Source organism: Carcharodon carcharias, chromosome 16 (assembly GCF_017639515.1).
Source record: "Carcharodon carcharias isolate sCarCar2 chromosome 16, sCarCar2.pri, whole genome shotgun sequence".
NCBI classification, from domain to species: domain Eukaryota; kingdom Metazoa; phylum Chordata; class Chondrichthyes; order Lamniformes; family Lamnidae; genus Carcharodon; species Carcharodon carcharias.
This window is the reverse complement of record NC_054482.1, coordinates 108054239-108081767: the sequence shown is the minus strand read 5'-3', so window position 1 is coordinate 108081767 and position 27529 is coordinate 108054239. Positions and strand designations below refer to the sequence as shown.

Below are 27529 nucleotides of genomic sequence, written 5' to 3'. Positions count from 1 at the left end.
TTCAATGCATCTATATCTCTCCTTAAAAATGGAAGCCAATACTGCACACAATATTCCAGATGTGGTCTCGCCGAAACCAGTTAAAGCATAGTATAAATGGAACACTTATTACCAACAGGCTGTAGATGTTGGGACAAATTGGAACTTTCAAGGCTGATATTGATAATTTTTTATTGGGTTAAGGGTATCAAGATATGGATCAGAACTGGATAAATGGAGTCAAGGTGCAGATGTCAAGCAATTAATACGTACCCGTCACTGACTTGTTTGGGGTTGAGTTATTTTTATTGCATGCTGCTGTGGAGATTGACATGTTCCCTGGAAGTAGCTGTTTACAGTGAGGTTTGGAATACACACGCATGTAACAGCTACACGTCAGAAATTCAAGCTTTGAAGCTAATGGAAAGTTGAAGTCCTGTGGGGAAAACACAGACCTTTTGAGGTAAAAATCAAGAGGGGAGACCAGAGTATTTTTTAACCTGGTGAGTTATGATGGTCTAGAGTGTACTACCTGAAAGGGCAGATTTAATAGCAATACTAAAAAGAGAATTGGCTTTTTAAAGGAGAAATTTGCAGGGCAAAGGGAAAGAGATGGGGAGGGGAGGGAAGTGAGACTAATTGTATAGCTCTTTAATGAAGCAGACTCAAGCACGATGGACAAAATGACTTCTTTTTATGCTGTCGGATCCTCTGTGATCAGTGATGATCAAATTGAATAGCTGAGCAGGTTTGGGGAGATAAATGACCCAATCCTGTTGCTATGTTCCTACATGAAACAATCTGTGGCAGTTAGCTTCATGCACACACACAACCCCCCCCCCCCCCCCAAATTCCCTCCCTCCCAAACCATGATCATGGGTTTGTTGAGGTGCAATTTTTTTGGGCAAATAATGAGGCCATAAAGTAGATGTATATTTTTATTCCATGAAACGTTAACATCTTAAATTGTCTGTGATTGAAATACATAGAACAAGCCACTTATACAAATGCAAATTACTACAGATGCTGGAATTTTAAAATAAGAGCAGAAATTGTTGGAAATACTCAGGTTAGGAGGAGAGTTTGTGTTAACTTTGCAGGTTGAGTACCTTGCATCACAATTTCTATTAGAATTTTGAGTAGCCATCCCAAGTTACTACATTGTAGACTTAATGTTTCTGACCTGTCGATATTTAGCTAAGTTAAGATGCTGTTATTTCCCTTTTCCAGGATGCCCAGGAGTTTCTGCGCTGTTTGATGGATCAACTTCATGAGGAGTTGAAGGAACAAGTTATAGAACATATTGAAGATGGCCTATGTGCAACCATGGAAGAGCAAATGGAAGAAGAAAACCTGTCGGATAATGAATTTCAGTCTTGCGATTCATGTGCTGGCAGTGACAAGGTTGATCCCGACATCAACTCTAAGATGTCAACAGAAGACTGCACAGAGGCAGAGATGCTGGTGCATGAAGAAGTGAAGAATCGTGCGTCAGCTAAAGGCTGGCAACGAGAAAGGAATCTGCTACATAAGCTTTATAAGCCCAATTCAGGAGATGATTTGGATAAAGACATGGACACTTCGCCAGGTGTTGATCAAATGCTAGACAGTGATGGGACAGTCAAAGTGCAGATACAAAGCAGGTTGCCAGGTAAATGGTGTATTCTTGTTTACATTGTGTGGATTTAATCCTATTCTCCTGTTTGTGCAAAGCAGTTCTTAATCTTTTGTCTAAAGTTGGATAATTGTGCCATTTGTAACCACAGGGTTCCTGATTTAAAAATGAGAGAGATGACTAGACTTTATGGTTTCTGTTGTTTGATGTTTTTTATGTTGGCCAGACTTGAGCCTTTTGTTTTATAGTATAATATTTTTACTTTTTAATAAACGTTCAGCTCAATGTGCTAACTCGAGAGGTGTAGAAAATGGCAAGGAGGACTGTGCAAGACTTGAGGAAGACACAGAAGCAGGTGGCAGATACAGTTTAATGTGACAATGTATTAGTACTCTTTGGGATGAAAACCAGGAATGCGAGTATACCCTCAACAGAGAATTACTGAAGGTAATGTAAGAACAGGGATTTAAATATCAATATTCTGGAAGGAAGACAATGGACAGATAATGCCATAACACAAGGCAATAGCAATTTGTTTTATAAATAGTGATCGAGCACAAGAGTTTAAAAAAAAGTTACATTAAGTGCATACAAAATCTAGGTTAGGCCACAGTCAGAGTACTTTGTGTCCTTTATAGAAATGACATTGTATTATAACCACAGTGTGTGCTTACAGTGTAGAGTTACCAAGATGATGCATGGGATCGGAAAGCAGTAAGCGTTGAGAAGAGTCATACAGACTCAAAACATTAACTCTGTTTCTCTCTCCATGGATGCTACCAGCCCTGCTGAATTTTTCCAGCATTTTCTGTTTTTATTTCAGATTTCCAGCAGCTGCAGCATTTTGCTTTCATCAAAGCCTTAGGAGAAACTTGAGATACTGAGACTATTTCTACTTGAGAGGGTTGAAATGAGATTTCATAAGTTTTTCAAGAGTTTTGATAGTGAATAAGGAAAAGTTGTTTCCTCTTGGTGAGTTGGTGACAAGGATTCATCAATTTAAAGTGTTGTCAAAAGTGAGGGGCACTTTCTTTCAATCAGGCTGTTTGAGCAATTCTTTGTCGAGGAGCATTTGGAGCAAAGAGTAGTACATCTTGTACGGGAAAGATGGATAAATATTTGAAGGAGGGGTAGGCACAGAGCTATGGGACGAGACCAAGGCAGTGAAATTAGTTCCTCTAATTATTTTCCTCTAACACAGACGTGACTGGCCAAATAATCACCCTCTGCTCTAAGTGTCCATTCCTCAATAGTGAATGAATGGTGAGTGCCGGTAACGGGAGTGAAACTTAGATGAAATATGACTTTGGTGTCATATTTGGCCCTGAAATGAGCTTCCAACCACATATCTGCACTGTCACGAAGGCTGCCTTTTCTCATCTCTGTAACGCCGCCTGACTCTACTCCTGCCTCAATTCATCTGCTCAAACCTTCAACCAGGCCTTTACTACCTCTAGACTTGACTATTCCAATACACTCCTGGCTGGCCTCCCATGTTCTACCCTCCACAAATTTGATGTCACCCGGACCTCTACTACCTTGCACTCTTGCTTGCATTAAGTCCCGTTGACCCATCATCCCTGCGTTTGCTAATCTGCATTGGCTCCCAGTCAAGCGACATTTGGATTTTAAAATTTTTCATCTTTGTTTTCAAATCCTTCCATGAAGTTATCCCTCCCGGTCTCTGTAATCTCCTCCAGCTCCACGATCCTCTGAGATATTTGTGCTCCTCTTGAGCATTCTTGATTTTAATCAGTTGACCTTTGGTGGCCTTCGTGGATGAAAAGCTCTAGAATGCCCTTCCTAATACTCTGTCTCTCTACCTCTTTTCTCTCTTTTTAGATGCTCCTTAAAACCTAACTCATTGGCCAGCTTTTGACCTGCCGAGTGTTTTCAGCATTTTCTGTTTTTATTTAAATTTACAGCATCTGCAGTATTTTACTTTTGCCCGAACATATCCTTGTGTGTTTTGGTGTCAAATTTTACTTTAGCATTCCTGTGCCATGCCTTTGAACATTCTACTACATTAAGGGTGCTATGTAAATACAAGTTGGCGTGACTGCAGTGTTTGTGACTGGGCTTTTTGAGTGGAATTTGATGTTGGGAGGATGCAGGTTGAGTTCAAGCATGTTGGTGAGCGCGCAATGTATGCTTTATGTGCAATGTTTTGCACATCTTACCTGATGAACACTGAAATGTATGGAGAGTTAAATCACAACTGCGAGATTGTGGATCGAAGAAGCATAAAAAAGTTTGGGTTTAATGAAAGGTACAAAGGAAATAATGAGTTTGTACGAAACAATAAGTTAGGCCACAGCTGAAGTACTTTGTAGAGTTTAGTAGAATGGACATTATAGCCATAGACAGCGTAGAGTTACCAAGGTAATACCAGGGATTGATAGTTAATTAGTAACGTGGATGCTCCCTGTGACAGAATTTCACATGGCAGAGTAATTGGTGTGGAATCGATTTATAAATGATTTTTATCGTCTGATTTCATAAAAGCAAATATACAAATTTGTGGGGTATTTGCAGGGGAATCAAATGAGAATCTGAAGCATAGGAAATATATACGATACCTGAGAATCGCCAAAACAACCTACTGAGAAATTCACAAGTTAACCTCCTGTTACCTAATATGAAGGACAGGCTTTTCAATAAGGCCGTATTTCCCCCCCTTAACTAAATTCAAAGAATTTAGACCGGGTTTGCTTGGGGATCCCAAAGGATCCATCAAGTGTACTGTTGGAGTTTTAATGAGGAAAGACTACACAGTTTACAAGCACAGAATTCTGGCATAGATTCCAGTTGCTGACTAGGTAGAATCACTGCACTCGTTAAAGCAGTGATTGCAGGGCTAAACATCCAATGATGGGCATACTTTGTTTTTTTTTATTCATTCACGGGATGTGGGCTTCGCTGGCTGGGCCAGCATTTATTGACCATCCCTAGTTGCCCTTGAGAAGATGATGGTGAGCTGCCTTCTTGAACCGCTGCAGTCCATCTGGTACAGGTACATCCACGTTGCTATTAGGAAGGGAGTTCCAGGATTTTGACCCAGCGGCAGTGAAGGAACTGTGACATATTTCCAAGTCAGGATGGTGAGTGACTTGGAGGGGGACTTCCAGCTGGTGGCGATCCCATCTATCTGCTGCCCTTGTCCTTCTAGATTGTAGTGGTCATGGGTTTGGAAGGTGCTGTCAAAGGAGCCTTGGTGAATTCCTGCAATGCATCTTGTAGATGGTACACATTGCTGCTACACACTGCTGCCACTGTGTATCGGTGGTGGAGGGAGTGAATGTTTGTGGATGTGGTGCCAATCAAGCAGATTGCTTTGTCCATAAGACCATAAGACATAGGAGCAGAAATTAGGCCCTTCAGCCCATCGAGTCTGCTCCGCCATTCAATCATGGCTGATAAGTTTCTCAACCCCATTCTCCCGCCTTCTCCCCATAACCTTTGATTCCCTTACCAATCAAGAACCTATCTATCTCAGTCTTATATACACTCAATGACCTGGCCTCCACAGCCTTGTGTGGCAATGAATTCTATAGATTCACCACTCTCTGGCTAAAGAAGTTTCTCCTCATCTCTGTTCTAAAAGGTCTTCCCTTTATTCTGAGGCTGTGCCCTCGGGTCCTAGTCTCTCCTACTAATGGAAACATCATCCCCATGTCCACTCTATCCAGGCCTTTCAGTATTCTGTAAGTTTCAATCAGATCCCCCCCCTCATCCTTCTAAACTCCATTGAGTATAGATCCAGAGTCCTCAAACGTTCCTCATATGTTAAGCCTTTCATTCCTGGGATCGTTCTCGTGAACCTCCTCTGGACCCTCTCCAGGGCCAGCACATCCTTCCTGAGATACGGGGCCCAAAATTGCTCACAATATTCTAACTGTGGTCTGACCAGAGCCTTATAAAGCCTCAGCAGCACATCCCTGCTTTTATATTCTAGTCCTCTCGAAATAAATGCCAACATTGCATTTGCCTTCCTAACTATCGACTCAACCTGCAAGTTAACCCTAAGAGAATCCTGGACTAGGACTCCCAAGTCCCTTTGCACTCCAGATTTCTGAATTCTCCCCGTTTAGAAAATAGTCTATGCCTCTATTCTTCCTATCAAAGTGCATGACCCCACACTTCCCCACGTTGTATTCCATCTGCCACTTCTTTGCCCATTCTCCTAACCTTTCTAAATCTTTCTGCAGCTTCCCCGCCTCCTCAATACTACCTGTCCCTCCACCTATATTTGTATCATCTGCAAACTTTGCCAGAATGCCCTCAGTTCCTTCATCTAGATCATTAATGTATAAAGTGAAAAGTTGTGGTCCCAACACTGACCCTTGCGGAACTCCAGTAGTCACTGGCCGCCATCCTGAGAAGGACCCCCTTATCCCCACTCTCTGCCTCCTGCCAGACAGCCAATCTTCTATCCATGCTAGTACCTTGCCTCTAACACCATGGGCTCTTGTCTTACTGAGCAGCCTCCCATTATGGTTTTTTTACCTTTGCGGTTCCTCAACTCTACCCAAACATATTCTACATCATCTGACCCCACGTCTTTTCTTGCTATCGATTTAATTTCTTTTCTTACTAACAAAGCAACTCCACCCCCTGTGTCAACCTGCCTATCTTTTCGATAGGATGTATATCCTTGGATATTTAGCTCCCAGTCCTGATCCCCTTGCAGCCATGTCTCCATGATGCCCACCACATCATACCTGCCAATTTCACTCTGCGCCACAAGCTCATGTACCTTATTTAGCATTCTGCATGCATTCAGATACAACACCTTCAGTCCTGTATTTCCCCTCCCCCTTCTCATTGTCGTCCCTTTATCTGATGTGCTTGAAGTTAGATTCCTAGCCCTTTCCAAACACTCTGTCCTATTTTGTGTTCTGGAGACTTTAATAGCCTCTCCTGGGCTCTCCTTCCTTTTCAGTTTTTTTCATAACTTTCCATGAAGTTGAATCCACTCCCCACCCCACCCCCCACATGCTAACCTGCTGCTTTGTTTCCCATTAGTCGTACTTCTTGGAGTTTTACCCTTCCCTTCCCCCAACTTTCTAGCTTAAAGTCCTGTTGACCACCCTGTGTACCCTTTTCGCAAGAAAATTTGTCCTGGACTGTGTCAAGCTTCTTAAGTGTTGTAGGAGCTGCACTCATCCAGGCAAGTGGGGAGTATTCCATTACACTCCTGACTTGTACCTTGTAGATGGTGGACAGGCTTTGGGGAGTCAGGAGGTGAGTTACTCATCGCAAGATTCCTAGCCTCTGACCTGTTCTTGTAGCCACAATATTTATACGGCTAGTCCAGTTCAGTTTCTAGCCAATGCTAACCCCAAGGATGTTGATAGTGGGGTTTCAGTGATGGTAATGCCATTGAACATCAAGGGGCGATCGTTGGATATTCTTTTGTTGGAGTTGGTCATTGCCTGACACTTGAGTGGCAGGAATGTTACTTGCCACTTGTCAGCCCAAGCCTGGATATTGTCCAGGCCTTGCTGCATTTGGACATGGACTGCTTTAGCATCTGAGGAGCCGGGAATGGTGCTGAACATTATGCAATCATCAGTGAACATCTCCACTTCTGACCTTATGATGGAAGGAAGGTCACTGATGAAGCAACTGAAGCTTTTTGAGCTGAGGACAGTACCCTGAGGAACTCTTGGAGTGATGTCCTGGAGCTGAGATGACTGATCTCCAACAGCCACAACCATCTTCTTTTGTCTAGGTATGACTCCAACCAATGAAGAGTTTCACCCCAATTCCCATTGACTCCAGTTTTGCTAGAACTCCTTGATGCCACACTCGGTCAAATGCTGCCTTGATGTCAAGGACAGTCACTCTCACCTCACCTCGGGAGATCAGCTCTTTTGTCCATGTTTGAACCCAGGCTGTAATGAAGTCAGGAGCTGAGTGGCCCTGGTGGACCCCAAACTGGGCGTCAGTGAGCAGGTTATTGCTAAGCAAGTGCCGCTTGATAGCACTGCTGATGCCTCTTCCATTACTGATGACCGAAAGTAGACTGATGGGGTGGTAATTGACCGGGTTGGATTTGTTCTGCTTTTTGTGTACAGGGCATACCTGGGCAATTTTCCACATTGCCGGTTAGATGCCAATGTTGTTGCTGTACTGGAACAGCTTGGCTAGGGGCGCGACAAGTTCCGGAGCAGAAGTCTTCGGTACTATTGCTGGAATGTTGTCAGGGCTCATAGCCTTTGCACTATCCAGTGCCTTCAGCCGTTTCTTGATATCACGTGGAGTGAATCAAATTGGATGAAGACTGGCATCTGTCATGCTGGGGTTCTCTGGAGGAGGCCGAGATGGATCATCCACTCAGAGCTTCTGGCTGAAGATTGTTGCAGATGCTTCAGCCTTATCTTTTGCACTGATGTGCTGGGCTCCTCCATCATTGAGGGTGGGGATATTTGTGGAGCCTCCTCCCCCAGTGAGTTGTTTAATTGTCCATCACCATCCACGACTGGGTGTGGCAGGACTGCAGAGCTTGGATCTGATCCGCTGGTTGTGGGATTGCTTAGCCCTGTCTATTACTTGCTGCTTATGCTTTTTGGAATGCAAGGAGTCCTGTGTTATAGCTTCACCAGGTTGGCACCTCATTTTTTAGGTATGCCTGGTGCTGCTCCTGGCATGCCCTCCCGCACTCTTCTTGAACTAGGGTTAATCCCCTTGCTTGATGGTAATGGCAGTGTGGGGGATATGCCAGACCATGAGGTTACAGATTGTATTCGAGTACAATTCTGTTGCTGCTGATGGCCCACAGCACCTCGGATGTAAAGTCTTGAGTTGCAAGTTCTGCTTGAAATCTATCCCATTTTGCACAATGGTAGTGCCACACAACACGATGGAGAGTATCCTCAATATGAAGGTGAGACTGTTTCCACAAGGACTGCGCAGTGGTCACTCCTACTGATACTGTCATGGATAGATGCATCTGCGGCAGGCAGATTGGTAAGGATGAGGGCAAGTACATTATTCCCTCTTGTTAGCTCCCTCACCAGCTGCCACAGACCCAGTCCAGCAGCTGTATCATTTAAGACTTGGCCAGCTCAGTCTGTAATGGTGCTGCCGTGTCACTCTTGGTACTGGACATTGTCTCCCACCCAGAGTACATTCTGCACCCTTGCCACCCTCAGTGCTTTCTTCAAGTGGTGTTCAACATGGAGGAGCATTGATTCATTAGCTGAGGGAGGGAGGTACGTTGTAATCAGCAGGTGGTTTCCTTGCCCATGTTTGACCTGATGTCATGAGACTTCATGGGGTCCCAAGTCGATGTTGAGGACTCCCAGGGCAACTCCCTCCCGATTGTATACCACTGTGCCACCACTTCTGCTGGGCCTGTCCTACCGGTGGGACAGGACATAACCAGGTGGTGTCTGGGACATGATCTGTAAAGTATAATTCTGTTAGACAGCTCTCCCAATTTTGGCATTAGCCCCCAGATGGGGGCCATTTCAGAGGTTATTTAAGAGTCAATCACATTACTGTGGGCCTGGAGTCATGTAGGCCAGACCAGGTAAGGACGACAGTTTTCCTTCCCTCAAGGACATTAATGATCCAGATGGGTTTTTACAACAATCGACAATTCATGGTCATCGTTTCATGGTCCCTGTTAGACTTTTAAGTCCAGGTTTTTATTGAATTCAAATTCCAACATCTGCCATGGTGGTATTTGATCCTGGGTCCCCATAGCATTACCCTGGTCCAGCAACAATACCACTACCGCATCGCCTCCGTTGACACCTTTTGGTTTAAACTGGAGTTTCTAGATATGGTCTGTGTTCATGGTTTGGGTTGATCTCATAAAGTTTTGAGTGATCAGTAGAAAAGGATTTGGGTTATTGATGCACTTTGCAACTCCTGCCCAGATTCTTATTATTTGATCAGAAAGTGCTGGAAAAATTCAGGCTTCGTAGCATCTGTGAAGAGAGAGAGTTAATGTTTCAAGTCCAATATGACACTTCTTTTCAACGGTTCTGAAGACGAGTCACATCGGACTCGAAACCTCAACTCTGTTTCTCTCCCCACAGATGCTGCCAGACCAGCTAAGTTTTTCCAGCACTCTTTTTATTTAAGATTTCTAGTATCCACAGTATTTCGCATTTATTCCTATTTGAAATTCACAGCTAATTTATTTTAATTGAGAATTGAACTCATGGCCAGGTCATCTGTGTCTGGATGAAATATTTCATGTTGCCTATTCTCAATTTTTGGGCTCTCTTCCAAAGATCTACTATGTGTGTTTTGTGTTGCTAAACTTCCGGTGCAGTGTCGGTGGAAGCAGAGATAGATGAATTGAGTGTAGTGGTCAGCACAAATTGGACACACTAAGCCCCCAGCAGCTCTCCAATTTGTGTCCCTATTGAGTGAAGCTCGGTGCCTGGAAGGCAACAAGGTGATGGATTTTTTAAAAAAAAGCTCATGTCCAAAAGCTCCACATTTCATTGGTTCAGTTAAGTCTGACATATACAGCGTCATAGTATTTCATTAACCTAGCCACAATGTCTTAAAGATGCAAGTAACACTGTTCCTTTTGTGCTGCTGTTGAGCAGGTAACAGCAGATCAAGAGTAATGACATAACTGGGCCAAGTCTGACTCAGTTCCGTTCTCCATTTGGCTACGAATTTCAAATTTGTATCACTTGGCTCCTACTGCACTTAAATGGTCACCCTGCCAAGAGTTGTGTGATACATCGGTAGCCGTTTGGTAGTACAATGAGTATTGATTTAAAAAAAAGAGACCTTGAAGCTTTTTGTCTTGCACTCATCAGGATACTTTGCAAGAATATCAATATAAGGGGAAAACAACAGTTTATACTGTATGAAAAGAGAATGTTGATTGGTTGGCAAGTGGACTTTGATAGAGGCGTTGCCATGGAGAATGCACCGGTTGATGGTGGCTGACAGTTAATTGCCCAGCATTGTTTGAAATTTAAATCCGGGTCAAGCTGCCTGACTTAAATTTCAAGTGTCCTGATGAGTGCAAGACAAAAAGCTTCGACATGCCTCTTTTTCAGCAATACATCAATAGGCTCTGTATCTTTGCCTATAATTGACTTTGGAATAATATATAGAGAGACCCGTTAGGGCACTCAGGCTTGCCTGGATTGGGCTTGATAGCGTTGGAGCACAACTCCACCCTGGGGTCTGCCTGAATTTAATAAACTACAGAATGTTTTTTCTTGGTTTTCTTTTGTGAGGGGTGCTCAAGCCTGCACTTTGGAAGCATTTAACATTTTCTAGCCAGAAACAGAGTTTTGCGTGCAATTGGTAGCCTGCAGCATTATTCCAGTGTTTTTAGCTGCAAACTGCCTTGATTATTGATTTCAGACTGGTTTTATAATATTGATTTAGAACAGCTGAACTCCCTGCGCAGAATATTTGGCATTCTTGGAGCCTTAAATGAGAACAGGAGACATTGTCCTCAACATACTCTTGGTAGTGCTACTGCCACATCAATACTCTAATCTATTTCCCTACCCTATTTCTGTACCTTGTAATATTGTCCCTCTTTGAAATGCTAATCAAATTCTCTCTTAAATGTTTTTTGATTCAGTAGCCATTTGTACTGATGCCCAAAAGATTTTTGGCATTAAAGAAGTTCCTTCTCACATCTCCTTTAACTTCTAATTCCAATCCTAATCTTATATTGCATTAATATTTTTCCACCAACTGTTGGAAGTGATATTTTGTAATGCATCCATAAACTCAACATTTTGAACACTGATTTTAGACTCCTGTATGCCATGCCCACTGCCTGAGTTTTTCAAATCGATCACTTTTCAAAAGCACCACTCAAACTTCTACTGCCTGGAATGAGAAGGGAAGCAGGTTTATGTGGGATTGGCATCCCCTCCAAGCCATAAGCAACCACAATTTGTCTTCATATTGAGCCTTTTAGAGGGCCTTTAACATTGTAAGATGCCCAAGATGCTTCACGGGTTATCTGACCAAGCCACTTAAAGAAATATTGGGACAGATGACCAAAAGCTTAGTAAAAAGGAGGTTTTAAGGAGTGTCTAAAAAGAGGAGAAGAGGCATGGAGAAGTTTATGGAGAGATTTCCAGAGCATAGGGCTCTGCACAGCTGCCAGTGGTGGCCAAGCTTGGGCATGCATTGCTTTTTCATCATTGGCTCAAAGTACTTGAATTCCCTGTCAAACACCATTGTGGGTGCACGTGGACTGCAGCTATTCAAGAAGACCTCGCCCACCACCTTTTCTAGGGCAAATAGAGATGCCCAATTAAATGCTGGACTTGCCAGCGATGCCCATTTCTTGAAAATGAATTTCAAAATATCACATCTCAGTGCTTTTTCTCCACCTCCCCATGGCTTCGATACCCTTTCTATAATGGTCTAGTCACAACTGCATGCAGTACTCCTCCTGTGTTGTAACCAGTTTCTTCTACAGTTTGTCTTTTTTTTATTTTAGTGGTCCCCTGTTTTCAATCTTTCAATTGTATTTTCTGCCCTTTTCCATCTGCTATCCTTTTAAAACTACTTATCAGGTGAGTCCTGTTCAACTGCATTTGGCACATATCTGCCCATCCACTAAGCTGCTTTGTATCTTCCTGCAGTCTTCTAAATTCCTTGTTTCTCTGCCTCCGCCTTTGAATAGTTGACAAAAATTTAATATTCCTTCTATACTCACGTCCACATCATTTATCAAGAACAAGACTAATTTGTGGAGCATGGCACTAACTACAGGGTATTATCAAATTACTTTCAAGTACAGTACAACCAAAATGTATTTTTCTTTCTTTTTTAGAAGTTACCTCTGATGTGTCTATGCGTAGCCCCTCAAGACCTAGCAGTCCTGTGTTTGATGAAACTGTGAATTCAAGGCTGCCCAGCAGTCCGCCCAGATCCGCTTCAGTGTGGGGAGGTCTTGTTTCCTCACATAAAAAAGGTATGCTCTGTTTTCGGTTGGAGTTGAAAATTGTCACAGATATTATCCCCATTATCCCCAGTGTGTGGGATCACAGTCTCCTGTGGTGCTGAGCTGTACAAAACTGAAGATTCCAGGTTCTCTGGATGAGCTGATTTCATCCCAGGCAATAATTGGAGATCTAGAGTTGTCATCAGTGCTTCTAAACTAGGTTTGCACTGAGGGAGGAGATGAGGCTCCCAATGCTGATCGATCGAACTTGGCTAGGATAGTAGTAGATCCTTCTTTTATTCATTCATGGGATGTCTGTGTCATTGGCAATGCCTGTGTTTGTTGCCCATCTCTAATTGCCCTTGAGAAGGTGATGGTGAGCCACTATCTTGAACCACTGCAGTCCATATGGTGTAGGCACACCCGCAGCACTATTGGGAAGGAAATTCCAAGATTTTGCCCCAGTGACAGTGAAGGAACGGCGATATATTTCCAAGTCAGGATGGTGTGTGGCTTGGAGGGAACTTGCAGGTGATGGTGTTCCCATGCATCTGCTGCCCTTGTCCTTCTAGATGGCACAGGTCACGTCTTTGGAAGGTTCTGTCGAAGGAGCCTTGGTGAGTTGTTGCAGTGCATCTTGTGCACATTGCTGTCACTCTGCGTCAGTGATGGAGGGAGTGAATATTTAAGGTGGTGGATGGGGTGCTGATCAGGCAGGCTGCTTTATTCTGGTTGGTGTCGAACCTCTTGAGTGTTGGTGGTACTGCACTCATCCAGGCAAGTGGAGAATATTCCATCACACTCCTGACTGGTGCGTTTAAGATGGTGGACAGGCTTTGGGGAGTCAGGCACTGAGTCACTCGCCACAGAATTCCCAGCCTTTGATGTAGCCATAGCCTCTATACCATAGTCTAGTTATATCAATAGTTCATTTGAGTTTCTGGTCAATAGTAGCTCCCAGGATGTCAATAGTGGGGGATTCAGTGGTGGTAATGCCATTGAATGTCAAGGTGAGAAGGTTAGATTCCCTCAATGGAGATGGCCATTGCCTGGCACCTGTGTGGCATGAATGTCACTGCCCCAAGACTGAATGTTGTCTCCAGGTTTTGCTGCATGCAGGTACAGTCAATATCAGTACCTGAGGAGTCATGAATGGTACTGATCACTGCAATCATCAGTGAATATCCCCACTTCTGACCTTATAATGGAGGGGAAGGTCCTTGATGAAGCAGCTAAAGATGGTTGGACGTAGGACACTACCCAGAGGCACTTCACAAAGATATCCTGGAGTGAGGATTATTGGCCTCATAAAAACCACTACCATCAGTTTTCTCCTGATTCTCATTGACTTCAATTTTGTGAGAGCTTCTTTATGCTGCATTTGGTCAAACACTGCCTTGATGTCAAGGGTAGCTGAGCTCATCTCAGCTCTTGAGTTTAGGTCTTTTGACCATTTTTGGACCAAGGCTGTAATGAGGTCAGAAGACAAGTGGTCCTGGCAGAACCCAAACTTGGCATTGGTGAGCAGGTTATTGCTGAGCATGTGCTGCTCGATAGCATTCTCAACAACACCTTCCTTCACTTTGCTAATGATAAAGAGTAGACTGATGGGGCAGTAATTGACCGTTTTGGTGCTAACACTCATTGAGGTTCATGTAGAAAGAAAGGCCATTTAGACGAGGTACTAGAGAGCTGTTGGCATTTGAGAATTGTACCCATCATGGTGTCTGTATCTTAAAGGATGCGAGGCAATCAGTCATTTTGATGTCAATCTCAGCATGTGTGCTAATTTAATCCATATGTTTCAGAATAAATAATAGGAAAGGTTTGGAACACATGTTTATTTGACAGTGATCACACAATCGCGCAGTGCAGAAGAGGCCCTTCGGCCCATCGAGTCTGCACCGACACATGAGAAACACCTGACCTACCTACCTAATCACATTTACCAGCACTTGGCCCATACCCTTGAATGTTATGATGTGCCAAGTGCTCATCCAGGTACGTTTTAAAGGATGTGAGGCAACCCACCTCCACCACCCTCCCAGGCAGCGCATTCCAGACCGTCACCACCCTCTGGGTAAAAAAAAGTTTTTCCTCACATCCCCCCTAAACCTCCTGCCCCTCACCTTGAACTTGTGTCCCCTCTTGACTGACCCTTCAACTAAGTGGAACAGCTACTCCCTATCCACCCTGTCCATGCCCCTCATAATTTTGTACACCTCGATCAGGTCACCCCTCAGTCTTCTCTGCTGCAACGAAAACAACCTAAGTCTATCCAACCTCTCTTCATAACTTAAATGTTTCATCCCAGGCAACATCCTGGTGAATCTCCTCTGCACCCCCTCCATCGCAATCACATCCTTCCTATAATGTGGCGACCAGAACTGCACACAGTACTCCAGCTGTGGCCTCAACAAGGTTCTGTACAATTCCAACATGACCTCCCTACTTTTGTAATCTATGCCTCGATTGATGAAGGCAAGTGTCCCATATGCCTTTTTCATCACCCCACTAACATGCCCCTCTGCCTTCAGAGATCTGTGGACACATACACCAAGGTCCATTTGTTCCTCAGAACTTCCTAGTGTCATACCGTTCTTTGAATACTTCCTTGTCAAATTACTCCTTCCAATGTGTATCACCTCACACTTTTCAGGGTTAAATTCCATCTGCCACCTATCTGCCCATTTGACCATCTCGTCTATATCTTCCTGTAGCTCAAGACACTCAACCTCACTGTTAACCACCCAGCCAATCTTTGTGTCATCCGCAAACTTACTAATCCTACCTACCACATAGTCATCTATGTTGTTTATATAAATGACGAATAATAGGGGACCCAGCACAGACCCCTGTGGTACGCCACTGGACACTGGCTTCCAGTCACTAAAGCATCCTTCTGTCATCACCCTCTGTCTCCTACAACTAAGCCAATTTTGAATCAAATTACCCTATATCCTATGAGAATTTGCCACCTTTATAAGTCTCCCCTGTGGGACCTTGTCAAAGGCTTTGCTGAAATCCATATAAACTACATCATCTGCACTACCCTCATCTGCACATCTGGTCACCACCTCAAAAACATCAATCAAATTTGTTAGGCATGACCGCCCTCTGACAAAGCCATGCTGACTATCCCTTGCCTCTCCAAGTGGAGATAGATTCTCTCCTTCAGAATTTTCTCCAATTGTTTCCCTGCCACTGATGCGAGACTCACTGGTCTGTAGTTCCCTGGCTTATCTCTACAATCCTTCTTAAATAGCAGAACCACATTAGCTGTTCTCCAGTCCTCTGGTACCTCCCCCGTGGCCAGAGAGGAATTAAAAATTTGGGTCAGAGCCCCTGCGTTCTCCTCCCTTGCCTCCCTCAGTAGCCCGGGACACAAATCATCCGGACCTGGAGATTTGTCCAATTTTAAACCTGCCAACACCTCCAATACCTTGTCACTCCCTATATCAATTTGCTCAAGAACCTCGCAGTCTCTCTCCCCGAGTTCCATACCTTCATCTTCTGATGTTTGAACGATTCTTATGCTGTTTGACAAGGGGAAAGAAAGATGGACTTACACCATGCGGAATACTGCTTCCAGGTATGTTTACATAGTGACCAACAGTGCAACAAATTCTGCTGACTTAAAAAAGCAGAATGTAACCATCTGGTTTTTAGTTAGTTTCCTTTGTGAAAGTTTGTGCTTACTGCTAATGGGCCACTTTTCTGTTTGAGCACCGAACACTCCCAGATCAAGTATGGTTTGGTTGCAGAGTTTTGTGCTCTAATTTCAGCTACTACTTCACAGGTACCCTCCGCCATCGTGCCTGCCCAACTCACCAACTGCAGCAATTTCCACGCCCACCATGCATCTTCACGGGGGCAATGGAAGCTTTCTTTCTACCCGCCTCTGCTGGATTTGAGCTCCAAAGCAACTGGAGTAAAGAGTGTGATTCTCTTTTAAAATGTGCAATTCCTAAAATCATTTGAATATAGAATTCCTTCCCGTTGACATTATTTTTGTGTCTGTCTTTTATATTTTAGTTGCCTCTTTCACGCCTTTTAAAAAGAGAAAGCAAGTGAAGTACAGGAGCGTTATCTCTGATGTCTTTGATGGCACTATTGTGAGCTCGGTGCAGTGTTTGACCTGTGACCGGGTAAGTGTGCAACTAGTGGCAACTCCAATATGACTTGCAGCCTATGTTTAACAAAATTAAATTTGGTAAGTTTGTTTGCAGCACGTAACCTTTAACAGCTTGGAGAGATCTAACACCTAATATCTAATGTCGACAGTATTGGTTGTCTTCTTTAAGGATGGATGTAAATGCATTGTAAGCAGTTCAGAGAAGGTTTACCAGACTAATACCTGGAATGGGTGGATTGTCTTATGAGGAAAGCTTATGAGACTAGGCTTGTATCTGCTGGAGTTTAGAAGAGTTAGAGGTGACTTAATTGAAACATAAGAACGCGAGGGACCTTGCTAGGGTGGATGTGGAGAGGATGTTTCCTCTTGTGGAAAATCTAGAACTAGGAGTCAGATATGATTTGGCCAGAGTGAACTGGGAGCAGCTACTTTTAGGTAAATCTGCGTCAGAGCAGTGGGACTCATTCAAGATGGAAATAGGAAGAGTACAGGGCCAACATATTCCAGTAAAGTCACAGGGTAGGACCAACAAATCCAGGGAACCCTGGGTGTTGAGGGATATCCAGGATTGGATAAAGAGAAAAAAGGAGGCTTATGGCAGATACCGAGGGCTCAAAACAGCGGAAGCCCTAGAGGAGTATAGAATGTGTAGGGGAGAACTTAAAAAGGAAATTAGGAGAGCAAAAAGGGGGCATGAATGAACATTGGCAGGTAAAATAAAGGAAAATCCAACATTGTTTTAGAAGTACGTTACGGGAAAGAGGGCCCATTAAGGACCATAGTGGTAATTTGTGTGTGGAGCCGGAAGATGTAAGTAGGTTTCTAAATGAATAAAAGCAAAGAACTGCGGATGCTGGAAATTCAAAACAAAAACAAAAATACCTGGAAAAATTCAGCAGGTCTGGCAGCATTGGTGGAGAAGAGCACAGTTGTCGTTTCAAGTCCTCGTGACCCTTCAACAGAACTAAGTAAAAATAGAAAAGGGGTGAAATATAAGCCGGTTTAAGGTGGAGAGGTGGGTGTTGGGACAAGAAGAGCTAGGTAAAGGGCCAGTGATAGGTGGAGATAACCAAAAGATGTCACAGACAAAGGGACAAAAAGGTTTTGAAGGTGGTGATGTTATCTAAGGAATGTGCTAATTAAGGTTAGAAAGCCGGACAAACAAGGTACAGATAGCCCTCGTGGGGGTGGGGTGAAGGAATACTAAAAAGGCTAAAAGGTAGAGATAAAACAATGGATGGAAATACATTTAAAAATAATGGAAATAGGTGGGAAAAGAAAAATCTATATAAATTATTGGAAAAAAACAAAAAGGAGGGGGAAGAAACGGAAAGGGGGTGGGGATGGAGGAGAGAGTTCATGATCTAAAATTGTTGAACTCATTATTCAGTCCGGAAGGCTGTAAAGTGCCTAGTCGGAAGATGAGGTGCTGTTCCTCCAGTTTGCATTGAGCTTCACTGGAACAATGCAGCAAGCCAAGGACAGACATGTGGGCATGATAGCAGGGTGGAGCGTTGAAATGGCAAGCGACAGGGAGGTCCGGGTAATGCTTGCGGACAGACCGAAGGTGTTCTGCAAAGCGGTCACCCAATCTGCGTTTGGTCTCTCCAATGTAGAGGAAACCATATTGGGAGCAACGAATGCAGTAGACTAAGTTGAGCTTCCTGTAAGGACTCCATCCCATTTGAAAGTGATGCCACTTTCAAAAACAGTTCCTCTGACATGTCCACCTCCTTCCTTAGCCGAGGTTTTCCACCCACAGTGATTGACAGGGCCCTCAACCGTGTCCGGCCCATCTCCCGCGCATCCGCCCTCACACCTTGGCCAGACTAAATTGAGTTGGAATCTAAATAATTGGCTGGAACATATGTATTTAGTCTTTTGCTGTAACTTGGGTAATTCTTGTATTAGTAAATAACCTGTATTTTGTTGGGCAAAACTTTTCATATTTAAAAAAAAATTACCAAGTGGTGGTCACCAATAACCTAGGAGCAGTTGGATATCACATTCAGCAGGTGTTTACAGTGGAGTTTGAGCTATCTTAATGGTATAACAATGATCATGAAATTTGGTTTGAGAAATCCTGTTGATGTGATCCAGGGAGACCTGTGCACTGCATATAATGTGAAGTGGGATCAAGGGACTTAATGCATAATATATACCAAACGTACTGTGATTTGTTGCTCAATTTTGCATTCAGTCACAGAATCTGTGGAAATGCTGGTGTCTAAGCAGGTGAGTAATAAGTAATTTGTTCTTGGGATTGCTTGACACTGATGCTGACACTGTTTGTGGAAGGGAAGTGTTTGATTGCTCAGCATTGTCATTCCTCTCACCACAAAAATCCACAGTGAATTATGTTTGTTAATTATATCATGCTTAGTGTTTTATATTAAACCCAGGTAAACATTGCGTGCAGACATTAGGGATGCAAAAAGCTGTGAGATATATAGGGAGGTTTGGGGGGTGCAATTAGTTGCTGTATAAATCGTGAAATTATAAGCTTTAGCGCAGAATATGAATGCTATCAATTAGCATCTCCTGTTTGCATCAGTTGATAGCATATTTGGCTGACAGCTTCTCTCCCTTCCCTGCCCCACCCCCCACTTTTCATTTTGGTTGCCTCTATAAAGGGGCTGCCCTCTCTGAGCTGGGTCAGTACTGACAAACAGAATGCTATTTTGTCTCTTTTCTTAGTGGCTGGCAATCCTAATGTGTAACTGTGGCATTTGTTCATTTCATATTTTCAGAATTTTTGCTATTTTTTAAAAATCTGTTTCCTGTCTGGGTGCTTTTGCCTGTAGGTGTCTACCACCTTGGAGACCTTTCAGGATCTCTCTCTGCCAATCCCGGGTAAAGAAGACCTGGCCAAGCTGCATTCCTCAAGTCACCAAATGTCCTTAGTGAAGGCAGGGTCGTGTGGTGAGGCATACACTCCACAAGGTTGGATAGCGTATGTGATGGAGTACCTTAAAAGGTGCGTGTCAAATTTTAGGAGGGAGGGAAACAAAAGTTTAATTAAAACATTTTTAAAGCTGCTTTCCTACTGAGAGAGGAATGCAGTTGCAACCTTTTGAAATTAATATTTCTGTTTGTTATCTCCTGTGTTCCTAGTTGGTTCTGGGGTCCTGTGGTATCTTTGCAGGATTGTCTGGCTGCCTTTTTTGCTAGAGATGAACTTAAAGGTGAGTAAGGATCCTGAATACTATTAAAGTTCTTTTATAGTTGGGGAGGATAACATGGGGTGGACATAATGACCTCTGTGCATTGCATTAAAAGAGAAAATTACACCAGCTTTGTTCATCTTTGAGCTGTCTTCTGAATCAACTATGTCAACAGCAGATGTGTTGTGCTATATTACAAAGATTATATCAAAGAATATGTTGTGATTTGGCAGCAAAATGGGTTTACATTGGCTCAAGTGAACTGGTACATAAAAGCACAGCCTAATGTAGTACTGTGCTCTACAGGCTTGAATGTTGATGTGTCAGTTCCTGTTCTGTGCTGATCCCATTTGAAGAGGAACTGGGTGAGACGCAATCAGCCTTTGTGTCTCTGAGAAATTCTGTCCCTTTTTGTCCTGCTACTTGCTGTCTAGAGCTGCCTGCTGAAAAGTGTGTGCAGAAACTTTCTCTTATTCATTGGATGTGGGCTTCATTGGTAAGGCCAGCACTTATTTCCCATCTGCAGTTCTCCTTGAGCAGATGGTGGTGAGTTGTCTTCATGAATGCAACGGAGTGGCTTGCTAGGTCATTTCAGAAAGGATTAAAGAATAAACCTCATTGTTGTGCGTCCAGAGTCATGTGTAGGCCAGACCCAGTAAGGATGGCAAATTTTCTTCCCTAAAGGGCACCACTGAACCAGATGGTGTTTTTACAACAATCCAGATGGTTCGTGGTCGCCATGTACATGTGTTTACATTAGGTCAAGGCGAGATCAAGCTTATTATGAATTTCTTATTGATCAAATGATTGCCAGCTCTTGCAGTCAAGACAGAATTTGAGGTCCTGTCAGAGGCACCCATTCCAATAGATTCCAGCAAGGGTGCTATTGGGAGGGAAAACTATTGATTGATATAGCTTTGCATACTGATGTGATTACTGCTCTCTTATGGCATGGACTTGGGCTAAATGGCCTCCTGTGCCATAATGACTCAAGGCCACAAAGTTTAGTATCAATTGCTGTTTTTGGTGTCAGGGAGTGGATGGTAAAATCTGGCTGTTTTCAAAACCAAGACATGATTGCTTACAAATGGCAAAGAGGAGGAAGTTTTTTGAATCACTGTTATACTTTGTTACACATCTTTCTATTTATATCCTTTGTAAAATTGTTCTAAAATATTACAGGTGATAACATGTACAGCTGTGAGAAGTGTAAAAAGTAAGTACAGTACATGTTTCTGTTGTCTGTGGTCCAGCTTGAATTAGATTTATGTTTTACAGCCTATTTGTGCCTCTGTCCAATAATATTCTCGCATCTTAGTCATTTGAACTTGGCTCATCGGTTTTTAATGAGTAATTATCAAGCTGTTTTTGGTTGATTATCTGGAGCTTTTTGAATTCATTTCTGGGGGTATGGGCATTTCCCAGAAAAGCCAGAATTTATTGCCCATCCCCAGTTGCCCTTGCAGTGGTGAGCTGCCTTTTTGAACCAGTCTGTGTGGTAGAGGTGCACCAGCAGTGCTGTTGGATAGGCAGTACCAGGATTTTAGCTTGGGTTGTTCGTGCATTTCATGCAATGTGACCAGAAATATGTAGAGTAGCGTCAGAAAAGCGCTATGAGGAAAGAGCTAAGCAAAATAAAAGCGGGACATTCTGGAAACCACAGCATGTCAGTTGGGATCTGTAAAGAGAAAAGTCGGGCTCATTATGTATTGGCTGTATAGCCCTTCATTAGTACTGAAGATTAACAGCAACAGACACAAATGGGAAGAGGAAACAACTGGGACCAAAGAGGAGCATACTTCAAGGCCTGGCATTCCCCTAGGAGAAGCAGCAGTAAAATAAAGAGAAAAAAACTGCAAAAGCCAAAGGTCTGAAATACGAAGAAAACAGTGGCAGTACAGCAAGTCACCCCTTGAAAAATGTATTCGTTCTCCACAACAACAACCTGAAATTATAAGATGCCTTTAACATAAAATATCCCAAGGTGCTGCCCAGCAGCAAAAATTGACACTGGCCTACATAAAACAACATTAGGGCAGTTGGCCATATATCTGGTCAGAAACGTAGGTTTTAAGGGACGTCTTAAAGGAGGAAGAGAAGCCGTGAGCCAGAGAGGTTTAGGGAGGAAATTCCAAAGATTTTAAGGCCTTGACAGCTGAAGGCACTGGATATGGGTATTTCTGGCAAGGTTGACATTTATTGCTCATGCCTGGTTGCCATCCTCTTGAACTGCTGGTAGCAGGCTTGACCCAATCAGAAGCCTACTAGGCCAATTCAGAAGGCAGTTAAGAGTCAACCATCTTGGCGTGACACTGCAGAATTATGCAGTTTATTGCTGTTCAGCTTTGTATCCCTTTGGTGAAACTCAGGACTAGGATAACCTTGAGTCCTGAAAGGAAACAACTTTAGAGGGGGAACTCCATTATATATACAAGGTAGGATAGTGTTTGAAAATTATAAGGTGTTTATAAACTCCTTGTTTAACTTTTAAACTTTAATAACGTTGGATGTGCTTGTGCTAAAAGCAAAGTGCAAATAGCATATGAAAGCATTATGAAGTTTTGACACTTCACAGTTCAAATTTATAGATTTCAACATAACAGCCATCTTTCGTGGTACATTACTCAATCCAATTTTCCAACAGTTCAGCTTTCCTTCCAGACTTGCCATTTTTGATTAGTTTCAACATCATTAACATAGCATTGCAATATTAATATGTAAAAAAAGCTTTGATTTATGCTTTCGTATCCCATTTACAGCTTCTATAATATATACAGCCAAAGTTATTGAAGTTACACAAGGACTTTATGAACACCTTGTATATCACAAATATTCGCTCAAGTTAGTGATCATTAAACTAGAGAACACTGGTTCACACTGGCAAAAGATAAAAAAAACATAGAATCAATATGAGGAAAATCTTCACACAAGACTGAACAGCACATGCAGTTAACTTCCAGATGGGTAATGGAGGTACGAACCTAAGAATCGTTTAAGACTCAGCTGCATGTGAGGTAGTCACTGTCGGCTCTTTATCAATGGATGAGCAAGTGTCATGAAGAGATGTTAATGTCTATAATGTCACTGGAAATTATTTTTAATTTGGAATTGAGTCTGTCAATGTGTGTCAGTGTGTGACGTAACTGGATTAAAGCCAGCTAGTCTTGGGTGCTTTGTATAGTAGTTTGATAGAAGGTAAATAATATATTTGCATTTGTTGAATAAAACGTTCAAAAGAATGGGTAAAATCTTGCACCTAGCTGGGAAACACCAAGCAATGTGTTTATATTACTAATAAAATTGGTGGAATGAAAGGATTATTATTAGGAGAGGTAAAATTTTAAAAACCTAGTAATACAATGGAAAGCTTACATTCAAAGGGGTAAGCTAGGTATAAACAGGAGTTTGTGTGTGTATTTGTCAGAGGCATGTAAGATCTAACCAGCCTGTAAACCAACAACTGTCTGCAAATTGCAAGGGACCTCATTTTGAATTTGTACAGTCAAATGTGCTTTGTCCGGTGTCTGTTTAAAGTCTATGGGTTATTGTTGCCTTGGTGAAGATTAACCTGGGAGTGATTAATTTGGGAATTTGTTTAAAAGTTATTATGGTAGTAATTTGTAGATGTGTGTGTTTAATTTGTTGTTAAATTAACAAATGTATAATTTAGTTCTGTATAAAAAAAAAAAATCTTTTGAGGCTCGGTGGTCTTATTCCTGAATTCATAGCTGCATCTCAAACATACCAATTGAAAATATAGGTTATGACAGTTGTTCAAATTTCCCTCTGGGACTTAAACAGCTCAGCCTTTACCAACTGCTGTGTCATAACAGCAAGGATGTGACAAATGGCCTTCCTCATCCATAGCTATCTTGTAAACAGACTTCCAGCTAAAGTAGTTATTTTTCAGAGTTTAGAATGGTGTTATATAATTGGGACGGGAAGTGATGTGGACAAGTATAGACTGAAGCGATCAAGCTTTCCACAGGTTACTATGGTTCCTGTATGTTCTGAGGGCTGTGAGGCAAAGGGAATATTTGTGAAGGGAAATTCAGACCAATGTTGAACATTAAGCTGTTTAGGTAAATTGATATTTTGTTGTTTTGTTTGATCACTTTGGAGGGGGGAGTTGGGGGATCAGTTGAGAATTTAGGTAGATCTTTCCCTCAGATGAATTGGGTGATAGAGCCCATAAAACAGTAGATTGTGTGTGATCTGTGCAAGATAGCCCTTCATGATTTTGTGCTTTGTTATCTTGGCATTGAACAGTTAATTTATAAACTTCTTTTTCCAGATTGAGAAATGGAGTGAAATTCTGCAAAGTGCAAAAGTTGCCAGAGGTAAATTCTTTCAATCATGATTTTAAATCCTAGGTTTTCGTTCTTAAAATTTGGCTAATTAATCCTTTGAACTTTCAATAGTTTATTCCAGGGAATCCTGAGCTTCTGCTCCTCCTCCTCCTCCTCCAACAAAGGCTAACCACGTGATTTCTTTGCCAATTATATAATTGCAGGGATATACCTGTATTAAAGGAACATAGTAGGCACTCACCTGTTGACCTACAGAGTTGAAGTGCCACCAAGTGTTGCCCTGGAGACCAGAAATTTCAAGGTTCGATCATTGGTCTCAGACAATTTTCTAATTGAGTGGTGCAGTTAGTTCTGTTAAGTGGGGAAGGCAGCAATCAATCAGAGCTCCCACTTCTGATTGCTTTCCATGGACTCCCATCGGATGGGCTAAATGGTGCGGCTGTGATATATCCACTGGTGAAACTGACTGTCGGGTATCCAATTGATTCAGTGGTAACATTCTTCCATGACTCAGAAGGGTGTGGTTTCAAACCCTACTCCAGGACTTGAACATTTAATCTAAGCTGAGGCCATTTATCTTGCTGCTGCTGGGGGATCTTGATTTAAATTGAATATCTGCCATATCTGCGCCAATAAATCATTGAATTTTAAACTAATTAATTACATGTGAAGCACTAAACGTATCAAATAAAATTGTAATTGTATTTTTTTTTTGTGTTGTAGATTTTGTGCATTCACTTAAAGAGGTTCAGACATGAGCTCATGTTTTCTACCAAAATCAACAGCCATGTGTCATTCCCTTTGGAAGGGCTTGACCTTCAACCTTTCCTCGCTAAAGACAGCTCTTCTCAAATCACGACTTATAACCTTTTATCAGTTATCTGCCATCATGGTACTGCCAGTTGTGAGTATCACAAACAGCTGTTTTCAATGTAATGCATTACTCTTCACTGAGCTGTTGCTTCATTGCGGGGGTTTTTAATGACACCAATTTTTTTTTAGTTAAGGCAGTGTATTTTGCTCCAAATGGAATGCTAAACCGAGGTCCCACCTGCCTGTTCTAGTGATCCAATTGTGATATCAAGTCCCATGTCATAATTGGAAGAGCAGGGAGTTCTCATGTTGTCTGGTGTTCTAACCAGGATGGGAGGAGATTGTGAATTACCAAGCTCCACTACTCTGCAGGCTGCACCATTAATTAATTTAAATATTTAATTTTCTCATCATAATAGCCAATTGTGTATCCAAACCTCTAGCACCCAGAAGAGACTCTGACCAGGCTTCTTTCAAAAACTCAATGAATAATTTATTTTAAAATAAAACTTCTTTTAACAGGTTGCAAGTACTGGTTAACACACAGTTATAATCAGGAAGTATAACTATCTCTTAAAAGAATTCCCCTAACATACACACACACACAGGCAGACGCGCACACACACAGGTGTGGATGCGTGTGCAGACGCGCAAAGGACAAACAGATGGTTTCTCTGCAGAGATGGACTTTGGATGATGGGCATTGTAGAATGAAGGATCAAGTCCACAGGGCCTCAACGCTGTCGACCTGGATTTCTCTTGTGGTCCCAGTAAATGCCTGGAAGTTCCCACCAACTGGTTCCTTTGTAGGCCCAGATGCAGACTGGTTACACTCAGATGAGGGTTCTCTGGCTGCAGGTTGATAGCCACATACAATTTTAGACAAGGTACAGAGAAGGGAGCCTTCTTTCCTCAGCTTGTTCTCCAACAAGACTGTGTCCAAAACAAGCAGGCTCACAACTGAAGTGTCCCCCCCCGTCCCCCCACCCCGATCCAATGTGATTTTCAACATGTTATCAGTCTTCCTTTTCAGATTTTTTTTCATTAAAATGATTGCAGTTCAAAACAAACAATCAGATCTTCCTCACGCACCATCAAGATCAGGTGATTTATTAAAAGAGGCCTGCTTGTTGACAGTTCCAAGGTGAATTTATGACCTTTGTTTTAAAAAAAGGTCCCAGCTTAGCACCCAGATGATCAGATCATGCCAGTTCCTTCCGTTGTGTAAAATAAAACTTCAGTCTTGAGAGATATGATTCTAACACTGGCTAATAACTTTTCCCTCTGCTAGTTAAATTTTTAAAAGTTGGATGAATCATCTCATTGCTGTTGACAAAATATTGTTCTCACACAGTGGTTGCTGCATTGAGTTTTTATTTAAACATAAACGTTAAGTTAATGCTATTCTGAAGGTTTTCTTCAATATCCATATGATTGAAATTTGCTTAGCATGAGAAGCAATATTTTGTGCCACCATTACTTTATCCTGCAACCAGCATTTCTCAGACAGATTATTTAGTCTTTGTCTCACTACTGTTTGTAGGACCTTGCTGAGTACAAATTACTTGCCATGCTTCCTGCATTTCAACAGTGACTATGCTTCAAAAGTACTTAATTGATTGTGAAGTGTTTTTGAATGTCATATGGTCATGGTGATTTATAAATGCAAGTCTGTTACAGTGTAGGATAACAGGATTTATAGATGCATAGAAATTCCAGAGGTAGTTTCGCTCGTTGTGCCTGTGTTACCCTCCATTCTAATTGTTGCAACCTATGTCCCAATTGCAACTTGTGGTAAAGGATTGTATATTCATTTGATGCCTCCTCTAACATCTCCCTTGAATTCCTAATGATTATCAGTCTTTAGATTTTGACAATCAGTGGAAACAGTCTGTCACTGTTGAACCCCTCCTAAGCGTTTCATAATTTCAACCTCCCCCTTCCCCTCCTCGTTTCTGGTGAAAAAGCCCTGAATTATTTTGAGTCTGTCTTCATAACAATTTAGTGTTTGCTGTATTTTGCTTGACTCTGATAATCTTTTATAATGATGAGTGTAGTAGCTGAATTGGGACCTAATTGATGCCATGCACAAATTCAATATCTCTTCGTCTTTTATGTTCAGCATTCCTTTGTATAAATCCCAGAATCCCAATTGCTTTATAATGATTATTTTCAGCTTTGTTCAAGCTGTTTAAAAACTGCCATTTAGTGCAGCGTTGTCTACTAGAAAATTAACAGAAAGAGGAGCTGGGGGAAGGAGAGAAATGCGTTGGTGGTGTGAGCGAGATGGTGGGCATTCTTGCTTTCTCCCAGAGGGTAATGCTTGCAGGATGAATTGCTAGAGATGTTGGTTGAAACTGGTGGTGTAAAAGTATACTGGAGACAGTTGAAATGTGTTGCTGGAAGGAGAGGAATTGACGGATAGGGTCCAAAGCCTAGAAGGTAGAGTTAATCAAAATTCTTAGGGTCATGTAGGTTATGACTCTGTAACCTGCTCTGTGAAAGACTCATGTGAAAGAAGGGAGAGAATATGCTTACTGCGTAACACCTATGGAGGAATGGAAGCTTCTGTATGTATTGTCAGAAAGGTCATGGTTTTCAGAGCTCCCAAAA

The 27529-nt window shown here is 42.4% G+C and overlaps 1 protein-coding gene across 7 annotated transcripts in view; it reads left to right on the top strand.

Annotated features, from left to right (window-relative positions):
* The window catches only part of usp33 (ubiquitin specific peptidase 33), a 78048-nt gene that overhangs the window by 19566 nt on the left and 30953 nt on the right, over positions 1-27529 (top strand). For all 7 annotated transcript variants that reach the window (XM_041208234.1, XM_041208228.1, XM_041208230.1 and 4 more), the window contains 8 exons: positions 1210-1630; positions 12384-12524; positions 16530-16642; positions 19434-19606; positions 19744-19814; positions 20976-21009; positions 24088-24133; positions 24827-25007. In XM_041208234.1, coding sequence (XP_041064168.1) covers positions 1210-1630; positions 12384-12524; positions 16530-16642; positions 19434-19606; positions 19744-19814; positions 20976-21009; positions 24088-24133; positions 24827-25007 — 1180 coding nt within the window. The remainder of the gene's footprint in view (positions 1-1209; positions 1631-12383; positions 12525-16529; positions 16643-19433; positions 19607-19743; positions 19815-20975; positions 21010-24087; positions 24134-24826; positions 25008-27529) is intronic.